Source organism: Salmo salar, chromosome 03 (genome assembly GCF_965601325.2).
Source record: "Salmo salar chromosome 03, fSalSal1, whole genome shotgun sequence".
NCBI classification, from domain to species: domain Eukaryota; kingdom Metazoa; phylum Chordata; class Actinopteri; order Salmoniformes; family Salmonidae; genus Salmo; species Salmo salar.
The window spans coordinates 77,205,773-77,218,775 of record NC_138293.1 but is presented as its reverse complement, the minus strand read 5'-3'; the positions used below and the strand labels follow the sequence as shown (position 1 = coordinate 77,218,775).

Below are 13,003 nucleotides of genomic sequence, written 5' to 3'. Positions count from 1 at the left end.
ATCTTGTAGTCCACTTTGGTTTTATTGAGCTACTCCTGGTCCATGTCAACATTTTTAGAACTGTGACCTGAGCCTCCCTCCCACTGTCTCTGCATAATCTCCCATATCCCATGCATGCTGACCGGGCGGTTTCCGTCTATTAATACCCAATAAGAGCCTATCAATGGGTTCAATGGGGACAGGGCAGCCAACTGCATCCTTTACTTTCACTGTGAAACTGGAGATCACATTCATGTTCCTGCATTCAGAATTCATTTGAATTAAATGTCAGTCAGGTGTTTAGGCCTAAGGATACTGTGGTAGGCTGTTGTGTGGTAAAGGCTAGATTACAATTACAGTTTGAGGGATTTGATGCTGGTGTGTGTGTGTGTGTGTGTGTGTGTGTGTGTGTGTGTGTGTGTGTGTGTGTGTGTGTGTGTGTGTGTGTGTGTGTGTGTGTGTGTGTGTGTGTGTGTGTGTGTGTGTGTGTGTGTGTGTGTGTGTGCGTGTGCGTGTGTGTCATATGAGCAGCTGCAATAATGATAGCGGCTATGTAATGGATAGAAGGAAGCATCATAATCTTACGAGAGCGGGGGAGGAGAGGATGGATCTGCAAAGGTGAAAGTAGATGATTTTTGTTAGGCTTCCTCTACTACAGCTACAGCTAACCAAGCTGTTCTAACATTCGAACCTTTCAAAGTAAAAGGGAACTCTTTCTCTCACGAACACTCACACACAAACACCGCATTGAGCGCGTTGTCAGAGATGACAGCATAGAAATTCCACCCGGTATCCTACATGCGTGCACAAAGCTGTAGCTGTGATAAAATATAACGAACACCGGGAGCTTGGTTCGCTTCGTTGCATGGGGGACTCACTGCATATCCAAAAGGCAGAGCCAGTCTCCTGACAAACAGACTAATTCATTTGAATTAGTTCATGGATTTAATCATCGCCGATGTCACGAGATACGTAACGGATACGGGACGGGGATTAATATTACAGGCACCGAGAGTTTACACCGCGCCCGGTGTACAGACATTCTCGGCAACGACTCTGTATATTAAACCGGTGCCTCGGTAACGAGACCGAGGGAGAACATCAGTTATTTCAGTAAGGCTATCGTGCCATTTCGATATACCATAGTTCCGGGATTTGAATAGGTACGCTATCGTAACGATACCCACTGGGAGTCATTAGAACAAAAAGCGCTCCTTCAATTTTCCACGCCCGCTTCGCGGCAGCAGGTTGGGATAATAGCCACCACCACCAGGATTGCACAAGTCTCCCATTCACATGGGCGAAGGCAGGGCTCGGTTCTGCTTTGGTTGGACCCGGGCTCGCTGTCGAGAACAAGACAAAGGTGTGTCGGACCCTGGGAGGGAACCGGAAACGCGAGAGAGATGGGCCGAACTGTTCGACCAACTGGACCTCAATAAAGACGGTAAAGTCGACATCAACGAGCTGAGGATAGGACTCGCTGCCCGCGGTTTACTTCGCAGTGACGCGGAGGAGGTGAGAGGAATAGTGATGATGGGGGTATTCCCAATAGACATGTGTATCCCTTGAATTATAGCCTGCATGGCACATTAATTGTGTGTGTGTTTGTTTGTTCTTGGCTGAGTAAGTAGTAAGACGATTATGTCCTGTCAAACAACACAAACTGATCATACAGTATGTATGACATAGGCCAGGGGTTCCTAAACTTTTATGTTCTGATAGCAAATTCATCAGGGACCCCCTCAAAATCAGAACACAACTCAGACTTTAGAGTGAGGTAAAACAAAAACAAAAATAGCATACAAGAAGTTTCATGACTGCTGCAGTGCATGCATGGCCAGACTAACCAATACTTCAGCCATGGAAAGTAAAATGTAAACAACAATTGGACGCAATACAATACGTTTTTAGTTGAAAACTGGATCATTGATGGAGTACTGTGGATCCCTGTGAGCCTCCCAGGCCTTGTTGTGCGTCTACGGGCATATTGTAGATTAATAATATTGTATTGTATTGTATTGCACCAACTTCTTCCACAGACCCCTTGGCCAAATTTGTGTACATTTGTGTAAGGTGTTGGTGTGACAACTGTTCTACATTTCTTAACGTTTAAACAACACATTTTTTAAAATAGTTGTTCCGTTAAAGGTCCGATCAGTGAACATCATGTTTTCATAACATTTGAGGATATTTTGATGAAACCAGTGAAAAATTACTGTAGCTGGTACATTAAAGTTGATCATGAAGTTACTGGTCCCCTCCCCCATGTCAAACACTTGAATTCAGGGATAACTTCTGTCTTTATTTAACTAGGCAAGTCAGTTAAGAACATATTCTTATTCACAATGACGGCCTACCGGGGAATAGTGGCTTGTTCAGGAGCAGAACGACAGATGTTTACCTTGTCAGCTCGGGGATTCGATCCAGCAAACTTTCGGTTACTGGCCCAACGCTTTAACCACTATGCAATATCAAGTAGGGCCGTAAATGTTATACACCAATGGTAGCGTCTTGTAATCTTAACTCATTTAAATATGTAACGCCTTAAAACCGTGATCACCTGTGCGCATCATACGGCTTTGTTTACAAACCATAAATAGCTCAAGTAGAACGTGGCAGAACGATACTGATAACTAAACTTTTCATCTGTGTTGTAACTTATAGCTAGCAAGCTACTTACCATCCTGTCGGAAAAAACACACTGTGTTGTAACTGGATGCCATAGGGATAATTTAACATTACACTATTTTCTGAAGAACGAAGACATCCGAAAGCAGTGGCTGCTTTTCATTTCTGGTGGACAGGATCATAACACCGATGTGCAGTGCACATTTCGAGCGAAGTTGATTTATTAATTGGGGAGAACATTTGATGTGTCTTGCCAGGAAGCTAATCCTGAAGATGGATGCTGAACCATCATTGACAGTGGATCAGTTTGTCTTGCAAGCACTGACCATAATGTAAGTATGAGTCTGACACGGTGGCTGTAACTGTGGCTACTTTGACGGTATATTTTCTGCAACACAGCTGATAGTCACTATATGGTTTTTGTTCTTCCATCCCTAAGCCCCCTACATTGAGTCTGAGGACTGACAGCACACAGCTGATATGAAGGAATGTTGTCCACAAAAGGACTTCTGGTGTGTATAGTATTTGTAATTTCCCCCTGAAAATGATATTCTGCCATTCAATTATGTGGGTTGTTGTCTTATATTTGCTGTAGCTTGTGTTATTGGGGCTCTAATGATATACATTTTAGAAAATTCAACATCTACTCGGTTTGCACATCTTTCCAGGCAACCACCGCAGCAGGAATGCCATGATACAAAATCAGCTTTCCTAAGGCAAAGGGGGATATGCTGTAAAGCCTGTGAAGACAGACCAAATAAGGGGGGGATATGCTGTAAAGCCTGTGAAGACAGATCAAATAAGGGGGGATATGCTGTAAAGCCTGTGAAGACAGACCAAATAAGGGGGGGATATGCTGTAAAGCCTGTGAAGACAGATCAAATAAGGGGGGATATGCTGTAAAGCCTGTGAAGACAGACCAAATAAGGGGGGGATATGCTGTAAAGCCTGTGAAGACAGATCAAATAAGGGGGGATATGCTGTAAAGCCTGTGAAGACAGACCAAATAAGGGGGGGATATGCTGTAAAGCCTGTGAAGACAGACCAAATAAGGGGGGGATATGCTGTAAAGCCTGTGAAGACAGATCAAATAAGGGGGGATATGCTGTAAAGCCTGTGAAGACAGACCAAATAAGGGGGGGATATGCTGTAAAGCCTGTGAAGACAGATCAAGTGAAGACAGAAAAAAGAAGGGGGATATGCTGTAAAGCCCGTGAAGACAGACCCAACAATACTGTAAGTCATAATTATTCATTTCAAATCAATTGAGCATTTCAGGCACACACAATTTCCAATTACAAACATTGAAAAGTTCACTAAATATTGCATATTTCAAAATGAGTACTTCAAAAACACCAGAAATCACATTGTAGAATGAGTAGATCACTACATCAACAAAATGATAACGTCATAACTCAGAACAGTGAATAAAATGAAATTAATTTCACTACCCATTTAACAAACATCTCCCTTTTCGAAACCCTTACAGGCTACGTAGACAGGTTCCTCTTCAACAAAGTCACCCTTGATCCAGTGCCGTATGTGGGGAAGATGTGCGAGCTGTCCATCCCAGAACCCCTGTCTGCTCAGTGTGAGAGGCCTGACAAGGAGGAGGCCATACCTGGATTTGTCTCCAGCTTCAATCTTCGGGGTGACTGAAGCCAAGTGGGTGACTGAAGCCTGCTTGATTGAAGCGGGGTACATGGGTCCCCCTCCTCTCCCGATCCCGTCCCATCAATCTCTGTAGTTGGTTGCATTTCCCAAAGCCTAAGTTATTTACTGTTACATGATATGATATCACATTTTCTTTTATATCGTTTTTTCTAACATTTGGACGGGAGATGAGAGTTACAAATTGTAAGAATCAATGGGGTCCTGTACACTGTAGGGCAGCCGGGTGCCTATATTGCAGCTTATGGCTCTATTTTTTTATTTTTTATGTCAAATGATGTCTCACCATTATTTCTCACCTTTATTTCTCATGAATGTCCATGTGGATCAATATTTCAGATATGCTTGCCTAATGTAAATGAACAAATAAATGTCTGATCAATACATACAATTCTGAACATATTGTCATTTATAATGCTAATGCAGAGGCACCAATCAATTATCCAGTACACTTATTGTATGCTGTTTTCATGTACATTCCCTTATGTCTTAGCTTCTAAGGGGACTCAGACTTGACTAATTCTGCTGAAGAAGTGTATCAGTGAACAGTAATTAGTTACAAAATAATAGAAATACAATTGTGTATTGCTGCTGTTTGACTGATATCTAACAGTCCATTATCAGCTCTGTTGAGAACATTTTGCAGAGAAAATGGGTTGAGGAATACTATTTAGGGTCAGATTGACATGTGGCCCATTGTTTACCTTGTTACCTGGCAACGACTACAAGGGTGTTTCAAAGAGCTGTCATTCAAGGCGAGCTCATGATATAAGCTCCCTGCCCACTCAGCCTGTTCTTTCAGGCTTCCTGATAGAGTTTGGAGAAAGGGTACAATTTCTTCAATTCTGAGCATTTTAATAGTGTAAAAATGTTATGGGTGATGTTTCGGTCATTCAAAGGCATTTTTAATGACGTACAGAGCACTTTATTATTATACATTTTTGAATTGAACCTTTATTTAACTAGGCAAGTCAGTTAAGAACAAATTCTTATTTACAATGACGGCCTACCCCGGCCAAACCCGGACAACGCTGGGCCAATTGTGCGCCACCCTATGGGACTTCCAATCACGGCTGGATGTGATACAGCCTGGATTCGAAACAGGGACTGTAGTAACGCCTCTTGCACTGAGATGCAGTGCCTTAGACCGCTTTGCCACTCCGTGGTAAATGATTTGAAAGATGTATATCTCTTACTAACATTACAGAATTGTTGCATTAGGTACAGTATTTGAACAAAATGTTTTTTCCCTTTATGATGATGATCGGGACCTGTTAGTGGTAGTTTTGTAATAACAGCACTGTGATAAAAAAAATATATATATGTTTTTCTGGTAGGGATTTAAAAACAAATATTTATTAAAAAATGATGTTAAAAAATGGTTGATCTTGTCGCGGACACCTTCAGTACCTAGTGGACTCCAGTTTGAGAAGCACTGACATAGGCAACTGTGTAGTTCCTGTGTTTACTATAAACAAGTATATTTGTTTATAGCCTACTAGTACAATGAACAGGAACTATAACCTGCTTCACTTATTCTGAGTGTATAGGCCTCTCATATCAAGTCTTCAACTGCCTGAGCTATGAGCTATGGTCCAGTCTAGCCGGTGTCTCAGTGCTCTATTTTGGCCCTGTGATGTCACAGGAGAAGCAGGCAGAGTGTTCTACAGGCAGTGAGAGGCATTTTACTACAGATATTAAAAGAGTTCCTTGGAAGAGAGTGCTCATTCAAATGTATTTATAAAGCCCTTTTAACATCAGCAGTCGTCACAAAGTGCTTATACAGAAACCAATAGACGACCAGCAGGGTCAAATAATAATCACAGTGGTTATAGAGGGTGCAACAGGTCAGCGCCTCAGGCATAAATGTCAGTTGGCTTTTCATAGCAGAGCATTTAGATATTGAGAGAGAGAGACGTCGAGGGGGGCGGGGGAGGGAGACGAATCAGCAGGTCCGGGACAAGGTAGCGCGTCCAATGAATAGGTCAGGGTTCCATAGCCACAGGCAGAACAGCAGAGATTGGATCAGCAGCACTGGATCAGTGCTCCATTACCCAGACATCTGGGACCTATTTCAAAACTCCACTGCTCTCTCTAACTCAAAACAACACAACATTAACCAGTGCTATTTTCACACATCCCTCCAACTCAAATTGCCTGTCACCAGTGCTATCTGAAAACTCTATCGCTTCAACACAATACTGATGCATGCTTTTCTGATCTGCTTGTCCCAGTACATGACAGGAAAGCAACACTTTCCTGGATGAATATTTTAAAGGTATGACTGTAACACAAACCTGGTGCAGCCCTGACCCCGCCTGACCTTAATATCAGTGTCTGGTGCACACACACACACACACACACACACACACACACACACACACACACACACACACACACACACACACACACACACACACACACACACACACACACACACACACACACACACACATCTTAACCTCAGTCTTCAAATCAAATTTTATTTGTAAAATGCTTTGTAAACAACAGGTGTAGACTAACTGTGAAATGCTTAGTTACAGGTCATTTTCCAACAATGCAGAGAGAAAGAAAAAGTAGTAATACACAATGAGTAACAATAACTTGGCTATGTACACGGGGTACCAGTACAGAGTCGATGTGCAGGGGTACAAGGTAATTGAGGTAGATGTGTACATATACTGTAACTAGGAATAAAGTGACAGATAATAAACAGAAGCAGCAATATATGTGATGTGTCAAAAAAGTTAGTGCAAAAAGGGTCAATGCAGATAGTTAAATAGTTAATCAAATAGCCCTGTCGATGTGAACCGGGCGTGCTCGGCCCTCTGTTTCCTGTAGCCCACGATCAGCTCCTTAGTCTTGCTGACATTGAGGGAGAGGTTGTTGTCCTGGCACCACACTCCCAGGTCTCTGACTATAGGCTGTCTCATCGTCGTTGGGGATCAGGCGTTGGGGATCACCGTCATGTCGTCGGGAAACTTAATGAGAGCGTGGGAGTCGTGAGTGGACATGCAGTCGTGGGTGAACAGGGAGTGGTGGATGTGTTGTTACCTACCCTCACCACCTGGGGGCGGCCCTTCAGGAAGTCCAGGATCCAGTTGCAGAGACAGGTGTCCAGTCCCAGGGTCCTTAGCTTAGTGATGAGCTTGGAGTTCACTATGGTGTTGAAGGCTGAGCTGTGGTCAGTTTATAGCATTCTCACATGGGTGTTCTTCTTGTCCAGGTGGGAAAGGGCAGTGTGGAGTGCAATAGAGACTCCCTGAGCTGTGGATCTGTTGGGGCGGTATATGGATTGGAGTGGGTCCAAGGTGTCTGGGATGATGGTGTTGATATGAGACATGACCAGCCTTTCAAAGCATTTTATGGCTACAGATTTGAGTGCTACGGAGCGATAGTAATTTAGACAGGTTACAATGGCGTTCCTGGGTACAGGGACTATGGGGGTCCACTTGAAACATGTAGGTATTACAGACTGGGTCAGGGAGAGGTTGAAAATGTCAGTGGAGACACTTGCCAGCTGGTCAGCCCATGCTCTGAGTACATGTCCTGGTAATCTGTCTGGCCCTGCAGCCTTGTGAATGTTAACCTGTTTAAAGGTCTTACTCACATCAGCTACAGAGAGTGTGATCACAGTCGTCCGGAACAGCTGGTACGCTCATGCATAGTTCAGTGTTGCTTGCCTCGAAGCGAGCATAGTTAGCTAGTCTGGTAGGCTTGCGTCACTGGGTTTCGTACTAGGATTCAAACTTATCCCGATCAGAAGCCATGGATTACAGTCAACATCTGCACTGAGCTTAAGACTAGAGCTGCCGCTTTCAAGGAGCGGGACACTAATCATGAAGCTTATAAGCAATCCCGCTACGATGAACCATCAAACAGGCAAGGCGTCAAAACAGGACTATGTACTTACGGTCACTGTGGGGATAATGTTGTCGATGCACTCATTAATGAAGCCCGTGACTGATGTGGTAAACTCCTCAATGCCATCAAATGAATCTCGGGACATAATTCAGTCTGTGCTAGTGAAACAGTCCTCTAGCTTAAACTGTCATCACCAGGGATTTGGGATACTACTGTGTCACTGCGCGTCTGCACAATGTTATGAGTTCAACTCAGCCTGGCTGGCAGAATGGCTGGATTTATGACTACTGAAGTCATCCCTTTTGCAGGACATTTTCCATTCAGTCCAGATAATATGGTTATGATAGTAGTTGACGATTGGGGATTTCTCTTCACATAAAATTCTATACACCTTGCATCTGTGGTGTGCATAAACCGATTAGAAAAGTCCCCACAGAGCCCAGTAGAGCCACAGAGGCCAGTAGAGCCACAGAGGCCAGTAGAGCCACAGAGCCCAGTAGAGCCACAGAGCCCAGTAGAGCCACAGAGCCCAGTAGAGCCACATAGCCCAGTAGAGCAAGAGAGCCTCGCCGGATTCAAGGGGTGTTTCTCAAAATGCATACTACCGTGCTCTGAGAACGTAAACTGGAGCACAGGAGGGTCGGCGTATGAGTCCAAATCAAAGTATGCGAAACGAAGCACAGAGGTCAATTCTGGAATACGTACTCTGTTTGTACATCATTTGAAGTATGCATCGATGCAAGCTTCAATGCAAAGTATGCACAGAAATATGATGCAACCACGTAAAAAATGATGCATCATTTCTTGAAATCAATGGCGGCAGATATCTGAGCTAAAGAGAGAGAAAATAAACGTGAACATTTTGTAATTATGTCATGGTGTAATTTTGGCTCAAATATATTTTGGCTGGTAAAAACATTTGAGTGGCTGGTAGATTTTTCCATCTATGCCTGACCCTTTCCTACCACACCGACTGGACTTTCATGGCCGGCAGTGACACATACAGTGCCTTCAGAAAGTATTCACAATCCTTAACTTTTTATGCATTTTGTTGTGTTACAGCCTGAATTTTAAATGGATGAAATTGAGATTTTGTGTCACTGGCCTACACACAATACCCCATAATGTCAAAGTGGAATCATGTTCTTTGAAATTTTTACCAATTACCTAAAAATTAAAAGCTGAAATGTCTTGAATCAATAAGTATTAAACCCCTTTGTTATGTCAAGCCTAAATAAGTTCAGGAGTAAAAATGTGCTTAACAAGTCACATAATAAGTTGCATGGACTTTGTATGCAAAAATAGTGTTTAACATGATTTTTGAATGATTACCTCATCTCTATACCCCACACACACAATTATCTCTAAGGTCCCTCAGTTGAGCAGTGAATTTCAAACATTGATTCAACCACAAGACCAGGGAGGTTTTACAATGCCTCGCAAAGAAGGGCACCTATTGGTAGATGGGTAAAAAAAGCAGACATTGAATAACCCTTTGAGCATGGTGAAGTTATTAATTACACATTGGATGGTGTATCAATACACACAGTCACTACATAGATACAGGCGTCCTTCCTAACTTAGTTGCTGAGAGGAAGGAAACCGCTCAGGGATTTCACCATGAGGCAAATGGTAATTTAAAAAAAGTTACAGAGTTTAATGGCTGTGACAGGTGTAAACTGAGGATGAATTGTCACGTCCTGACCCTTGTAAGAGGTCATTTGCCATAGTAGAGTGGTCAGGGCGTGACAGGTGGTTGTGTTGGGTGGTTTTGGGTTTTCTGTTTATATGTGGGGTTTTTCTAGTATTCTATTTCTATGTTTTGTTTTCCATGTTTTGGCCGGGTATGGTTTCCAATCAGAGGCAGGTGTCTTTCGTTGTCCCTGATTGGAAGCCATACTTAGGCAGCCTGTTTTCCTTTGGGGTTTGTGGGTAGTTGTTTTCCGTTCTAGTCTAGTGTACCTGACGGGACTGTGTTGGTCGTTTGTTATTTTGTCAAGTGTTGTCACGTCCTGGCCAGTATAAGGGTTAATTGTTATTGTAGTTTGGTCAGGACGTGGCAGAGGGTATTTGTTTTATGTGGTTCTGGGTGGTGTTTTTTCTAAAAAGGGGATTTGATTTATGTATTCCGGGGTTTTTGGGCACTGTTCCTTGTTTATGTAATTCTATGTTTAGTCTAGGTAATCTGTTTCTATGTTGAGTTAATTGGGGTGGACTTCCAATTGAAGGCAGCTGTGTGGTGTTGCCTTTGAATGGAAGTCCTATATTAGTTGGGTATGTTTGTCTGTGTATTTGTGGGAGATTGTTTCTTGTCTAGCATGTATGAGCCTGAGAAGACTGTCGGTATATCGTGAGTTCGTTTTGTTGTTTTTTGTGTTCATTTTGAGTTAATAAATGTCAAGATGAGCGTACACATACCTGCTGCGTTTTGGTCCTCCATTACCAACGACAACCGTGACAAGTGTGTTCATTAAAGAGTTTGAAAATGAGCACTATCCACGCTGCGTCTTGGTCTCCATTTTACGACCCCTGTGACATGGATCAACAACATTGTAGTTACTCTACAATACTAACCTATATGACAGAGTGAAAAGAAGGAAGCCTGTACAGAATAAAAATATAACAAAACATGCATCCTTTTTGAAATAAGGCACTAAAGTAAAACTGCAAAGAAATTGGCAAAGAAATCAACTTTATGCCCAGAATACAAAGCATTAGGTTTGGGACAAATCCAACACAACACATAACTGAGTAGCACTCTTCACATTTTCAAGCATGGTGGTGGCTGCATTATGTTATGGGAATGCTTGTCATCGGCAAGGACTAGGGAGTTCTGAAATGGAATAGAGCCCTCACAAATACACATCGACTGGGATATTCTGTAATGATGTCAGTGATCACTGTGCAATTGCTTGTGTTAGAATTACAAAAATGACCAAAGCCAAACCCCGTTATATTTTTTAAATACATTTTAGACAGTTTGATGAGCAAGCGATCTTACATGATCTGTACCATAATATTGACAGAGTAAGTCTGATTCTGTCACGACTTCTGCCAAAGTCGATGCCTCTCCTTGTTCAGGCGGTGTTCGGCGGATGACGTCACCGGTCTTCTAGGCATCATTGATCCATTTTTCATTTTCCATTGGTTTTGTCTTGTCTTCCTACACACCTTGTTCCAATCCCATTCATTACATGTTGTGTATTTAACCCTCTGTTTCCCCTCATGTCCTTGTCAGAGATTGTTTGTTCGAATTGCTCGTGTTCTACAGTGGGGGAAAAAAGTATTTGATCCACTGCTGATTTTGTACATTTGCCCACTTACAAAGAAATGATCAGTCTATAATTTTAAAAGTAGGTTTATTTGAACAGTGAGAGACAGAATAACAACAAAAAAATCCTGAAAAAACGCATTTTAATGAGGAAAATAAGTATTTGACCCCTCTGCAAAACATGACTTAGTACTGGTGGCAAAACTCTTGTTGGCAATCACAGAGGTCAGACATTTCTTGTAGTTGGCCACCAGGTTTGCACACATCTCAGGAGGGATTTTGTCCCACTCCTCTTTGCAGATCTTCTCCAAGTCATTAAGGTTTCGAGGCTGACGTTTGGCAACTCGAACCTTCAGCTCCCTCCACAGATTTTCTATGGGATTAAGGTCTGGAGACTGGCTTGGCCACTCCAGGACCTTAATGTGCTTCTTCTTGAGCCACTCCTTTGTTGCCTTGGCCGTGTGTTTTGGGTCATTGTCATGCTGGAATACCCATCCACGACCCATTTTCAATGCCCTGGCTGAGGGAAGGATGTTCTCACCCAAGATTTGACGGTACATGGCCCCATCCATCGTCCCTTTGATGCGGTGAAGTTGTCCTGTTCCCTTAGCATAAAAACACCCCCAAAGCATAATGTTTCCACCTCCATGTTTGACGGTGGAGATGGTGTTCTTGGGGTCATAGGCAGCATTCCTCCTCCAAACACGGCAAGTTGAGTTGATGTCAAAGAGCTCTATTTTGGTCTCATCTGACCACAACACTTTCACCAGTTGTCCTCTGAGTCATTCAGATGTTCATTGGCAAACTTCAGACGGGCATGTATATGTATTCTTGAGCAGGGGGACCTTGCGGGCGCTGCAGGATTTCAGTCCTTCACGGCATAGTGTGTTACCAATTGTTTTCTTGGTGACTATGGTCCCAGCTGCCTTGAGATCATTGACAAGATCCTCCCGTGTAGTTCTGGTCTAATTCCTCACCGTTCTCATGATCATTGCAACTCCACGAGGTGAGATCTTGCATGGAGCCCCAGGCCGAGGGTTATTGACAGTTATTTTGTGTTTCTTCCATTTGCGAATAATCGCACCAAATGTTGTCACCTTCTCACCAAGCTGCTTGGCGATGGTCTTGTAGCCCATTCCAGCCTTGTGTAGGTCTACAATCTTGTCCCTGACATCCTTGGAGAGCTCTTTGGTCTTGGCCATGGTGGAGAGTTTGGAATCTGATTGATTGATTGCTTCTGTGGACAGGTGTCTTTTTTACAGGTAACAAGCTGCGGTTAGGAGCACTCACTTTATGAGTGTGCTCTAATCTCAGCTCGTTACCTGTATAAAAGACACCTGGGAGCCAGAAATCTTTCTGATTGAGAGGGGGTCAAATACTTATTTCCCTCATTAAAATGCAAATCAATTTATAACATTTTTGACATGCGTTTTTCTGGATATTTTTGTTGTTATTCTGTCTCTCACTGTTTAAATAAACCTACCATTAAAATTATAGACTGATCCTTTCTTTGTCAGTGGGCAAACATACAAAATCAGCAGGGGATCAAATACTTATTTCCCCCACTGTATGTATTGGTGCGCGACGGGT

General features: G+C 43.0%; 1 protein-coding gene and 1 long non-coding RNA gene across 2 annotated transcripts in view; both read left to right on the top strand.

Annotated features, from left to right (window-relative positions):
• The first annotated feature begins 521 nt into the window (after nt 1-521).
• The window catches only part of LOC106601710 (calcium-binding mitochondrial carrier protein SCaMC-3-like), a 28,766-nt gene continuing 16,284 nt past the window's right edge, over nt 522-13,003 (top strand). The window contains exon 1 of the mRNA XM_014194057.3: nt 522-1,494. Coding sequence (XP_014049532.1) covers nt 1,276-1,494 — 219 coding nt within the window. The 5' untranslated portion in view covers nt 522-1,275. The remainder of the gene's footprint in view (nt 1,495-13,003) is intronic.
• On the top strand, nt 1,504-5,180 carry LOC123741713 (uncharacterized). Its single transcript, XR_006769235.2, has 4 exons — nt 1,504-2,939; nt 3,047-3,119; nt 3,276-3,843; nt 4,097-5,180. It is a non-coding gene; the product is annotated as an uncharacterized LOC123741713 (long non-coding RNA).